At 45.3% G+C, this 13,706-nt stretch overlaps 1 protein-coding gene across 7 annotated transcripts in view; it reads right to left on the bottom strand.

Moving 5' to 3' along the window:
* Positions 1–13,706, bottom strand: part of LOC128684111 (ecdysone-induced protein 74EF) — a 1,067,593-nt gene that overhangs the window by 43,776 nt on the left and 1,010,111 nt on the right. For all 7 annotated transcript variants that reach the window (XM_070090227.1, XM_070090262.1, XM_070090238.1 and 4 more), the window contains one exon: positions 3,444–3,776. In XM_070090227.1, the coding sequence (XP_069946328.1) occupies positions 3,444–3,776 (333 nt within the window). The remainder of the gene's footprint in view (positions 1–3,443; positions 3,777–13,706) is intronic.

The raw sequence follows: 13,706 nt of genomic DNA, 5'->3' as shown, positions 1-13,706 counted from the left end.
GCGCTTGGTTAAACTTAGAAGCTTATGCAGTGGCAAAGAACTAGAAATCCTCATCCAAAATTTTAACTTTTCTAAAAACTTGGTGTGAATGGAGCTTATGCAAACTCTACCAATCTTATATATTGCAAAGAACCATTAAATAATAAGAGAATAGCTGTGACTACCATCAACATATCACTACTCCAGTCTTCCTGTGTGACGCCGCCGCCGCCGCCGCAACCTTCAACTCAATCCCAAGAAACACACACGACCAGAAACTCGCACAAGGAATCCCCGAGGGACACCACTTACGTAGTGAAGACTCATGCAGGGATCTTAATGGGACCGAAGTGACTGAGTAGACTCGCCTAGGAACCTCCAAGGATCTAGAGTGGGAAGACTCACACAGGGATCTAGAGTGGGAAGACTCACACAGGGATCTAGAGTGGGAAGACTCACACAGGGATCTAGAGTGGGAAGACTCACACAAGGATCTAGAGTGGGAAGACTCACACAAGGATCTAGAGTGGGAAGACTCACACAGGGATCTAGAGTGGGAAGACTCACACAAGGATCTAGAGTGGGAAGACTCACACAGGGATCTAGAGTGGGAAGACTCACACAGGGATCTAGAGTGGGAAGACTCACACAGGGATCTAGAGTGGGAAGACTCACACAAGGATCTAGAGTGGGAAGACTCACACAGGGATCTAGAGTGGGAAGACTCACACAGGGATCTAGAGTGGGAAGACTCACACAGGGATCTAGAGTGGGAAGACTCACACAGGGATCTAGAGTGGGAAGACTCACACAGGGATCTAGAGTGGGAAGACTCACACAGGGATCTAGAGTGGGAAGACTCACACAAGGATCTAGAGTGGGAAGACTCACACAGGGATCTAGAGTGGGAAGACTCACACAAGGATCTAGAGTGGGAAGACTCACACAGGGATCTAGAGTGGGAAGACTCACACAGGGATCTAGAGTGGGAAGACTCACACAGGGATCTAGAGTGGGAAGACTCACACAGGGATCTAGAGTGGGAAGACTCACACAGGGATCTAGAGTGGGAAGACTCACACAAGGATCTAGAGTGGGAAGACTCACACAGGGATCTAGAGTGGGAAGACTCACACAAGGATCTAGAGTGGGAAGACTCACACAGGGATCTAGAGTGGGAAGACTCACACAGGGATCTAGAGTGGGAAGACTCACACAGGGATCTAGAGTGGGAAGACTCACACAAGGATCTAGAGTGGGAAGACTCACACAGGGATCTAGAGTGGGAAGACTCACACAAGGATCTAGAGTGGGAAGACTCACACAGGGATCTAGAGTGGGAAGACTCACACAGGGATCTAGAGTGGGAAGACTCACACAGGGATCTAGAGTGGGAAGACTCACACAAGGATCTAGAGTGGGAAGACTCACACAGGGATCTAGAGTGGGAAGACTCACACAGGGATCTAGAGTGGGAAGACTCACACAAGGATCTAGAGTGGGAAGACTCACACAGGGATCTAGAGTGGGAAGACTCACACAGGGATCTAGAGTGGGAAGACTCACACAGGGATCTAGAGTGGGAAGACTCACACAAGGATCTAGAGTGGGAAGACTCACACAGGGATCTAGAGTGGGAAGACTCACACAAGGATCTAGAGTGGGAAGACTCACACAAGGATCTAGAGTGGGAAGACTCACACAAGGATCTAGAGTGGGAAGACTCACACAGGGATCTAGAGTGGGAAGACTCACACAGGGATCTAGAGTGGGAAGACTCACACAGGGATCTAGAGTGGGAAGACTCACACAGGGATCTAGAGTGGGAAGACTCACACAGGGATCTAGAGTGGGAAGACTCACACAGGGATCTAGAGTGGGAAGACTCACACAGGGATCTAGAGTGGGAAGACTCACACAGGGATCATGACCTTCGGAAAGACTCCAAATTCCTAAAAAATTCCTAATTGCTAAATGATGTCTTATCTCTTCGTGAGTGTGTGTGGGAGAGAGAGAGAGAGAGAGAGAGAGAGAGAGAGAGAGAGAGAGAGAGAGAGAGAGAGAGAGAGAGAGAATGAGAATGTGAACAGAAACAAGGTGTACAGAAATTCTGCCACTGGAGAATGAGAAGAATGTGAGTGGACGGTGATATGATGTCACCTGCCTTGAAGGGCTTGCTAGTATATAGCAATACTTCAGCCTAGAAAAATCAAGTGATCTGAAGAATGTCATTATTCGCTCGGCAGCTCTTGTTTTGAAAGTTCTAGTGTTCCCACCTATCGTTTTTCTTGCAGCTTCCGATAAAAAACACTGTTGTGCACCTAGAAGGAGAGATCTTCTAACATCACTTCCAGATCTCTCGCATCTCACTTACGTTCTACTGAGTTTATCTTGAACTTCGATCTTGTTTTTATTTAGTCCTTTCTATAACGTAGTAACCAACATTTGTCCTCACTGAACATTATACTGTTATCAGTAGCTGACTGAAGACTTGGTTTTTATAAACTTGAAGGTTCACCGTGTCTATTATGGATGCCACTCTCAAGCAGAGTGGAATCCATAATAGATGATACAGTTTATATCGCTGTCTATGTCAGATATGAGAACGGGAAAAAGAAGTGAGGTGATGATCATGCCTCAGCAGACACAACTCTTCGCTGTAGCACCTCCTGACAACTGTATTCACTATTAGTCTTTGAGTTTTATTTATTACGAAGTCCAATATCTATCCGCCCACTTTTCCAGTTATTTGTTTTGTACGCATTTTGTACACGGTTACCCTATGATCGACTTATTAATTAAAGGCTTTTGCAAAGTCAGTTATACTACATCCGCATTTTGGTTGTCTAGTGCAAGAGTGAAGAAAAAATGGAGAAGAAGCGGCAGAGAAATGAGATCGAATGTCACACTAACTAGTGAATAACAGCCAAATAACAACACAATTATATATAAAAAATGCATCTATGGGGAGATGCATGACGTGTCTTTATCAGGAAACAGCGCGCACGCGCGCACGCACGCACACACACACACACACACACACACACACACACACACACACACACACACACACACACACACACACACACACTGAGAGGTAGAGACAAGGTGGACAGAGACAGGATGTTCAAGAGATGGGACGCAGCAACGAAGGGTCACAGTTGGAAGCTGAAGACTCAGATGAACCACAGGGATGTTAGGAAGTATTTCTACAGTCACAAAGTTTTCAGGAAGCGGAATAGTCTGGGTAGAAATGTAGTGAAGGCAGGATCCATACATAGCTTTAAGAAGAGGTATGATAAAGCTCACGGAGCGGGAAGAGTGACCGGGTAGCGGCCAGGTGAAGAGGCGGGGGCAGGAGCTGTGAATCGACCCCCGCAAGCACAACTATGTGAGTACAACTAGGCGAGTACATACACATACATACACACACACACACGCACACACACTATTCAGCAACTTACTTGAGGTGTTTGGCTGGGACGTTGTGTATGCCGTCCGGTGTCCGGCATGCGCTGCCGGATGGGGCTGGTAGCCCGCGTTGTAGAGACTGGTGTTGTGGTTGAGGTTGGTGGTGTTGTGGTTGTGGGTAGTGGTGGTGGTGGCGGCGCTAGTGGTGATGGGGCTGGTGTTCTGAAGGTGGGGGAGGAGCTGACCGGAGGAGAGGAGGTCGTGGAGGAGCTGTTCTCGTGACCTGCCTCCCACAGTGTTGGCGTGGAGGTGGTGGTGGTGATGGTGGTGATGGTGGTGGGAGTCGTTGTGTAGAGGTGTGACCACTCGCCCGCCATCGTTGTCCACTGCAGAGGAGAAGCAAGATACACTGTACAATGCTGATACGATATATGTAACAGATAAGTATACATGATATAATTTATAATAATGATATCTGGATGGTACAGTTATGCAGGTGAGTCAACACATGATAGCTGCCACTTGCGCCAGACTACTTACAAAGTGCCCTTAACTGCATTATCACTGTGGTTCCTCTAATATCTGATATAACCGAGTTTTCTGAATCTTTTCCAACTGTTTGTATGTTAGGAGGCATTAACACACACACACACAATTTATATATATATATATATATATATATATATATATATATATATATATATATATATATATATATATATATATATATATGTCGTGCCGAATAGGCAGAACTTGCGATCTTGGCTTAAATAGCAACGTTCATCTTGCCACATAGGACAAGTGAAAATTTGTGTATGCAATAATTTCGCCAAAATCATTCTTAACCTAACGAATAAAATATATTTCACTGGGTTTGTTTAGTATTAAATTATTGTAAACAAATCTAAAATATATTTAGTTGGGTTAGGCTAAAATAAATTGCTCTTGCTATAATAAGGTTAGGTAAGTTTTCTAAGATTCTTTTGGTGCAAAATTAAAAATTTTTACATTAACATTAATGAAAAAAATATATTTTTAAAGGTATAAGAGAAAATTTCAGAAAGGACTTAATTATAAATGAGTTCTTGCTAATTGACCAGTTTTACATATTCGGCACGACATATATATATATATATATATATATGTCGTGCCGAATAGGCAGAACTTGCGATCTTGGCTTAAACAGCAACGATCATCTTGCCATATAGGACATGTGAAAATTTGTGTATGCAATAATTTCGCCAAAATCATTCTGAACCTAACGAAAAAAATATATTTGATTGTGTTTGTTTAGTATTAAATTATCTTAAACGTATTTAAAATATATTTAGTTGGGTTAGGCTAAAATAAATTGCTCTTGTTATAATAAGGTTAGGTAAGTTTTCTAAGATTCTTTTGTTGCAAAATTTAAAATTTTTACATTAACATTAATGAAAAAAATATATTTTTAAACGTATAAAAGAAAATTTTAGAAAGGGCTTAATTTTAAATGAGTTCTTGCTAATTGACCAGTTTTACATATTCGGCACGACATATATATATATATATATATATATATATATATATATATATATATATATATATATATATATATGTGTGTGTGTGTGTGTATGTGTGTGTGTGTATGTGTGTGTGTGTGTGTGTGTGTGTGTGTGTGTGTGTGTGTGTGTGTGTACTCACCTAGTTGAGGTTGCAGGAGTCGAGTCCAAGCTCCTGGCCCCGCCTCTTCACTGATCGCTACTAGGTCACTCTCCCTGAGCCGTGAGCTTTATCATACCTCTGCTTAAAGCTATGTATGGATCCTGCCTCCACTACATCGCTTCCCAAACTATTCCACTTTCTGACTACTCTGTGGCTGAAGAAATACTTCCTAACATCCCTGTGATTCATCTGTGTCTTCAACTTCCAACGGTGTCCCCTTGTTACTGTGTCCATCTCTGGAACATCCTGTCTTTGTCCACCTTGTCAATTCCTCTCAGTATTTTGTATGTCGTTATCATGTCCCCCCTATCTCTCCTGTCCTCCAGTGTCGTAAGGTTGATTTCCCTTAACCTCTCCTCGTAGGACATACCTCTTAGCTCTGGGACCAGTCTTGTTGCAAACCTTTGCACTTTCTCTAGTTTCTTTACGTGTGTGTGTGTGGGGGGGGGTGCGTGTGTGGTGCCGAATAGGTAAAACTGGTGAATTAGCAAGAACTCATTTAAAATTAAGTCCTGTCTAATATTTTCTCTTATACGTTCAAAGATATATTTTTTCATTTATGTTAATGTAAAAATTAATAATTTTGTACCAAAAGAACCTTAGAAAACTTACCTAACCTTATTATAACAAGCGCAATTTAATTTAGCCTAATCCAACTAAAATATTTTAGATAAGCTTACAATAATTTAATAATAAATAAACACTGAAATATATTTTTATCGTTGGGTTCAGAATGATTTTTGCGAAATTAGTGCATAAACAAATTTTCGCTTGCCTTAATCGGCAAGAAGAGTGTTGCTATTTAAGCCAAAATAGCAAATCTGATCTATTCGGAACGATATATATATATATATATATATATATATATATATATATATATATATATATATATATATATATATATATATATATATATATATATACACACACACACACACAAACAATTGCAGACGGGCGTTCTTAACTATGCAGGACAAGCCACGGGGTGGGGATGGAATTGTTTAGCTCAAGTACTTTCACACTTCTCAGTGCGTCATCAGGAGCTGTGCAATGTTGCAAGGGAGCAACCAAAGCAGGGAGAGAGGTCTCAGAGTAGCCTAGGTGTCACCGTCCACGGTTACCCTTAGATTGACCCTTTGCAACATTGCACAGCTCCTGATGACGCACTGAGAAGTGTGAAAGTACTTGAGCTAAAGATTTCCACCCCCCTCCCCGTGGCTTGTCTTGCATACATACATACATAAATACATATATATAATGTGGCTGTGTGTGAGACCTTGAAACAACACATTTTTTTTATTTGCCAAGTTTATGTTATATCGAATTACCCCTAAGTCTGGAACACATACCACTTTTTCCCCCACACCCACACACACACCCACACCCACACCCACACACACCCACACCCACACACACACACACACACACACACACACACACACACACACACAGACTCCAAAAGGTAAGATGTGACCTACTTAGATAAATAAGGCTCACTTATTCCGTACCTTTCCATCTACCTACCTGCCTATGTATTTCACAATTTATGTCTGCCCACCTATTTGTCTGCCTCCCTATCTATATATTTGCCTGCCTTCTTACCTATCTTCCATCATCTATATGTCTACCTTCCTGTCTGTCTCCCCGCGTGTGCATTCCCTGGTAATGCTTACGTTGAACGTTGTACGTGGTTCGTCACTTAGTGAACCTTGTCAGCAAGATACTGTATGTGGAGAGATGCGCTCTAAACACAAGCCATATCCTGACGTCTCACCCCCATGTAAACACACAGGTGCTATGATACAAAGTTTTGATATGTAAACATATCAACGGTGTTTTTCTGGGGTGTAAACATGCGATTCACACACACACACACACACACACACACACACACACACACACACACACACACACACACACACACACAGTATAAGGTTATGAAATTCGGGGAAGACGAAAGAAGATCGGATGCGGAATACAAATGAGGTCAACCGTTCCTACAATCAGATGTGAGATAAGACCATCATTGGACACCTCAGTGGTCACTACGATGGTGCAGCATCACCACCACCGCCACCACTGCTAGCACCACCACCGCTGCTAATACCACCACCACTGCTAGCACCACCATCACCACCACCACCACTAATAGCAGCAGCAGCTGTAGAACTAGCAGCAGCAGTAGTAGTACCCATAAAAAGTGGCACAGAGAGGGCAGATAAGGGTTTGCTTCCTTTCAGATAAGTTGTACCACACGACGCGCGCACCTGAACCACGGGAGAGACCTATAGCAAACCCAATGAATAGTAAAGTTGCCATGAACACAATTAGAGAACACTACCATCACTCCCACAGCCGCCACTGCCACCACAACCAACCTACCAACACTCACACAGCCGCCACTGCCACCACAACCAACCTACCACCACTCCCACAGCCGCCACTGCCACCACAACCAACCTACCAACACTCACACAGCCGCCACTGCCACCACAACCAACCTACCACCACTCCCACAGCCGCCACTGCCACCACAACCAACCTACCACCACTCCCACAGCCGCCACTGCCACCACAACCAACCTACCACCACTCCCACAGCCGCCACTGCCACCACAACCAACCTACCACCACCACCAAGACAGTGTGGCTATCCTGGACAAGGTCATAATGCGGGAAGTGATCAGGCAATGGGATTATAGGGAGGAGGGGTGACTGGGAGGATGGGGGGTGAGGGGGTAGACGGGAAGAAGTAAAAGGGGAGTGGTGATTGAAAGGCGAGGGGAGGGACGAGGAGAGGGGAGGGACGAGGAGTAGAGAGGGATGAAGAGAGTAGGACGCATAGAGTGACAGAGGGGAGGTGAGAGGGTGTCATGAGGCAGGCTGGAAGGGGAACATTTTTTTATAATTAACATCACGAAGACCAGAGATACACTAAAATACTTCCAGCAGTAGGTACTTGATTGCTTTACACGGTATATAACATCCAGCAGTAGGTACTGGAGTGTCTTACACGGTATATAACATCCAGCAGTAGGTACTGGAGTGTCTTACACAGTATATAATAGCCAGCAGTAGGTACTGGAGTTACAGTGCTCTCTCCTTGTGCCATGATACGCAAGTTCAGAAGCAGTGACATAGTCACGTTCAGAGAGAGTAAGTGTCCAGTGTTTATAACATACTAGAGTTGGCACTGTCAAGTGACTCTTCTTGTGGTGACATGTAGGTATGTATGTCGACCATGATTATCCTCAACTACCCATGGCACTCTCATTCACCTTACAAGTGATACTCGACCCAACAGCAACTAGGTGTGTGTGTGGTGGTCGATTGTTGTGAGTGGCATCCTGGGGCACTCAGGTGCTCATACTGAAGACGGAACACAACTTAACTCTACACCTGTAATAACCAATGCACTCTCTCTTTCACCAACATAACTCTGCTCTTGTAACCACAACTGGGTAACCTCACGTGACTACATATAGGTCACAGGTTTATATGCACTGTAAATATACTTTAACACTGAGAGATGTTGGTTCATATGACGTACGTACGTGTGTGTGTATTCACCTAACTCACCTAATTGTGGTTGCAGGGGTCGAGACTCAGCTCCTGGCCCCGCCTCGTGTGTGTGTGTGTGTGTGTGTGTGTGTGTGTGTGTGTGTGTGTGTGTGTGTGTAACCTTATTACCTTAGTGAGGGTGGTGGCAGACTTACTTTCACCAGCAGTACGCAACCCAAGACACAAGGCCGTCCCTCCCTTCCTCTTCCCCTCCTCAACCCCCCCCTTCTCCCCCTCCTCTCCCAACAACTCTTACCCCATTCCTCCCATCGTCGCCCCTACCCTCCTCCCCAGACCTAATATGCATAATATGTGTGTGTGTGTGTGTGTGTGTGTGTGTGTGTGTGTGTGTGTGTGTGTGTGTGTGTGTGTGTGTGTGTGTGTGTGTGTGTGTGTGTGTGTGTATTTGTATACACAGTATGTATACCGTTGTGACGACGACTACGCCCCCTCCACCAGCTGTGTATTAACGTTCAGAAAAGCACCTCTCTTCCTCCTGCGTGTGCCTCACCTCTTACATAATGTGTTTGTGTGTGTGGGGGGGGGGGCTATGTACGTAAATTACCATGGTGTAATTTTATTTTTGTACACGACCAGTGCAGGCAGCTGACCTCTCTGATGCATTAGTGTTCAGTAATGCAGCCTGGCACTCTCAAACCTATCTCAGGTCAGTCCACATAATCTCAGGTTATCTTAGGCCAGCCTACGCTATCTTGCATTAGTCTACATTAACTTGGATCTGTCTACATCATCTTGGGTCAGTTTACATTATCTTGGGTCAGTGTGGTGGTGTGCATGTGGTAGTGTGTGTGTGGTGATAAGGGTGTTTCGTGGGGAAGGAGGGTTGTTGAAGTCCCTGGGGTGGGGGTAGGGTAGGGTGGGGGATGGGGTGGGATGGTGGGGCAGTGATGGTGTTCACAAGGTTTTAGTGACCTCCAAGGAGTGTGTTGACGTCTCAATCCCCCCACACCCCAACACCACAAGAACTAGAGTGCCAGGTCACCCCCACCCCCGCCCCACCTCAACCCCAATCTTACATCCTTCCTTGTCCACCACCACCACCACCAGTACCACCACCACCACCTGCTAGTGAAACACAAGAGGACCTACTAAAGAGTTAGCGGCGCTCCCTCCCGGACACACCCTCCACCACTTTCCCTTCTTCCCCTACTTCTTTTCTTTTCCAACAGAAAGAGAAACTCTTCCAACTGGGGAGAAACTCTTCTAACAAGGAAGAAACTCTTACAACGGGAGAGAAACTTACAGAGAGAGAAACTCTCCCAACAGAGATACATAGCTGCCTCTGAGTATCACGCTATCACCGTCACGTTACATACTCTATACAAGATAACTACAGTGAAAGCACTCAAGAGGTACTCTCAGTACTGTCGTCTAAATGAAGTTGATTAGCTAGCGTCTTAGAAGAGGAAGAGGAACAAACGGAGGAAAAGACAGTAGTTCCCCCTAGCCAGTGTTCAACTTTGTAGCAGCACGATACACACACTGGTCGAGTGCTATTATGTAACAGTAATGTAGTGAGAGCCATCACACAGCGTGGCTCACTTGCAAGACTTATTAATATGTCAGTCTCAGCTGGTACACTACAATAGTGTCAGTCTGAGCTGCAGTTACTATCACATACACAACAGAGCTGGAGTTACTATCACATACACAACAGAGCTGGAGTTACTATCACATACACAACAGAGCTGGAGTTACTATCACATACACAACAGAGCTGGAGTTACTATCACATACACAACAGAGCTGGAGTTACTATCACATACACAACAGAGCTGGAGTTACTATCACATACACAACAGAGCTGGAGTTACTATCACATACACAACAGAGCTGGAGTTACTATCACATACACAACAGAGCTGGAGTTACTATCACATACACAACAGAGCTGGAGTTACTATCACACATAACAGAGCTGGAGTTACTATCACATACACAACAGAGCTGGAGTTACTATCACATACACAACAGAGCTGGAGTTACTATCACATACACAACAGAGCTGGAGTTACTATCACATACACAACAGAGCTGGAGTTACTATCACATACACAACAGAGCTGGAGTTACTATCACATACACAACAGAGCTGGAGTTACTATCACATACACAACAGAGCTGGAGTTACTATCACATACACAACAGAGCTGGAGTTACTATCACACATAACAGAGCTGGAGTTACTATCACACATAACAGAGCTGGAGTTACTATCACATACACAACAGAGCTGGAGTTACTATCACATACACAACAGAGCTGGAGTTACTATCACACATAACAGAGCTGGAGTTACTATCACACATAACAGAGCTGGAGTTACTATCACATACACAACAGAAGATAATATCTCGATCAGCAGAGAGCGGGACAACAAAAATTATATACAAAGAAAGAAGAAAAAGATGGTGGGAAGAAATATGAACTACGTTATATATCGGAGAATACCCACACCCACCCACCCACACCCACACACCCCCACCCACCCACCCACACCCACCCACCCACCCACACCCACCCACCCACACCCACCCACACCCACCCACACACCCACCCACACACCCACTCACCCACCCACACCTGCCCACCCACCCACACCCACCCACCCCCACCCCCACACCCACCCACACACCCACTCACCCACCCACACCTGCCCACCCACCCACACCCACCCACACCCACACACGCACACACACACACACACACCCACACCCACACACACCCACACCCACACCCACCCACACCCACACACCCACCCACACACCCGCACACACGCACACACACACACACACACACACACACCCACACCCACACACCCACACGCCCACACACACACCCACACACACACACACACAAAAAAAAAGGAGACAGAAATAAGGCACTAAACTACAGACCAGTGTCACTGCCGTGTATAGTATGCAAAGTAATGGAGAAGATTATCAGGAGGAGAGTGGTGGAGCACCTGGAATGGAACAAGAGTATAAACGACAACCAGCACGGCTTCATAGAAGACAAATCCTGTGTCACAAACCTTCTGGAGTTTTGTGATAAGGTAACAGAAGTAAGACACGAGAGAGAGGGGGTGGGTCGATTGCATTTTCTTGGACTGCAAGAAGGCTTTCGACACAGTTCCTCACAAGAGATTAGTGCAGAAACTAGAGGATCAGGCGCATATAATGGGAAGGGCACTTAATGGATCAGAGAATACCTGACAGGGAGGCAAGAACAAGTTATGGTACGTGATGAGGTATTACAGTGGGCACCTGTGACGAGCAGGGTCCCACAGGGGTCAGTCCTAGGTCCAGTGCTATTTTTGGTATATGTGAATGACATGATGGAAGGGATAGACTCAGGGGTGTCCCTGTTTGCAGATGATGTGAAATTAATGAGGAGAATTAAATCAGATGAGGATCAGGCAGGCCTTCAAAGAGACCTAGACAAGCTGGACATGTGGTCCAGCAACTGGCTTCTCGAATTCAACCCTGCCAAATGCAAAGTCATGAAGATCGGAGAAGGGCAAAGAAGACCACAGATAGAGTAATAGGCTAGCTGGCCAATGACTGCAAACCTCGCTTAATGAGAAAGATCTTGAGGCGTGTATAACACCGAGCACATATCAACGAGATAACTGCTGCTGCATATGGGCGCCTGGCAAACCGGAGATTAGCGTTCCGGTACCTAAGTAAGGAATCTTTCAAGGCACTGTACACCGTTTACACCAGGCCCATACTGGAGTATGCGGCACCAGTTTGGAACCCGCACTGGGTCAAGCACGCTAAGAAATTAGAGAAAGTGCAAAGGTTTGCGGCAAAGTTAGTTCCAGAGCTAAGAGGAATGTCCTACAAAGAAAGGTTAAGGGAAATCGGCCTGACGACACTGGAGGACGGGAGGGTTAGGAGAGACATGATAACGACATACAAAATACTATATAGAATAGACAAAGTGCACAGACAAGGTGTTCCAGAGAGGGGACACAGAAACAGGAGGTCACTCTTGGAAGTTGAAGACTCAAATGAGTCAAAGGAATATTAGGAAGTGTTTCTTCAGCCATAGAGTAATCAGGAAGTGGAATAGTCTAGCAAGTGAGGTAGTGGAGGCAGGAACTATACATAGCTTTAAGATGAGGTATGATAAAGCTCATGGAGCAGGGGGAGAGAGGACCTAGTAGCATTCAGTGAAGAGGTGGGGCCAGGAGCCGAGTCTCAACCCCTGCAACTACAATTAGGTGAGTGCGCACACACACACACACACACACACACACACACACACACACACACACACACACACACACACACACACACACACACACACACAGACCTGGACAGGCTACAAGCCTGGTCCAGCAACTGGCTCCTTGAATTTAACCCTGCCAAATGCAAAGTCATGAAGATCGGGGAAGGGCAAAGAAGACAGCAGACATAGTATAGTCTAGGTGGCCAAAGACTGCAAACCTTGCTCAAGGAGAAAGATCTTGGGGTGAGTATTACACTGAGCACGTCTCCGGAAGCACACATCAACCAGATAACTGCTGCAGCATTTGGGCGCCTGGCAAACTTGAGATTAGCGTTCCGATACCTAAGTAAGGAAAGACACTGTACACTGTATGTCACGCCCATACTGGAGTATGCAGCACCAGTTTGGAACCCCACACTTGATCAAGCACGTCAAGAAATTAGAGAAAGTGCAAAGGTTTGCGACAAGGTTAGTTCTAGAGCTAAGGGGAATGTCCTACGAAGAAAGGTTACTGGAAATCGGCCTGACGACACTGGAGGACAGGAGGGTTAGGGGAGATATGATAACGACATACAAAATACTGTGTAATAGACAAGGTGGACAGAGACAGGATGTTCCAGAGGGGGGGACACAAACAAGAGGTCACAATTGGAAGCTGAAGACTCAGACGAGTCAAAGGGATGTTAGGAAGTATTTCTTCAATCATAGAGTAGTCAGGAAGTGGAATAGTCTAGCAAGTGAGGTAGTGGAGGCAGGAACTATACATAGCTTTAAGTTGAGGTATGATAAAGCTCATA

This window comes from Cherax quadricarinatus, chromosome 3 (assembly GCF_038502225.1).
Source record: "Cherax quadricarinatus isolate ZL_2023a chromosome 3, ASM3850222v1, whole genome shotgun sequence".
In the NCBI taxonomy this organism is placed as follows: Eukaryota; Metazoa; Arthropoda; class Malacostraca; order Decapoda; family Parastacidae; genus Cherax; species Cherax quadricarinatus.
Note: the sequence above shows the minus strand (reverse complement) of the source record. Positions and strands in the feature narration are given on the sequence as shown.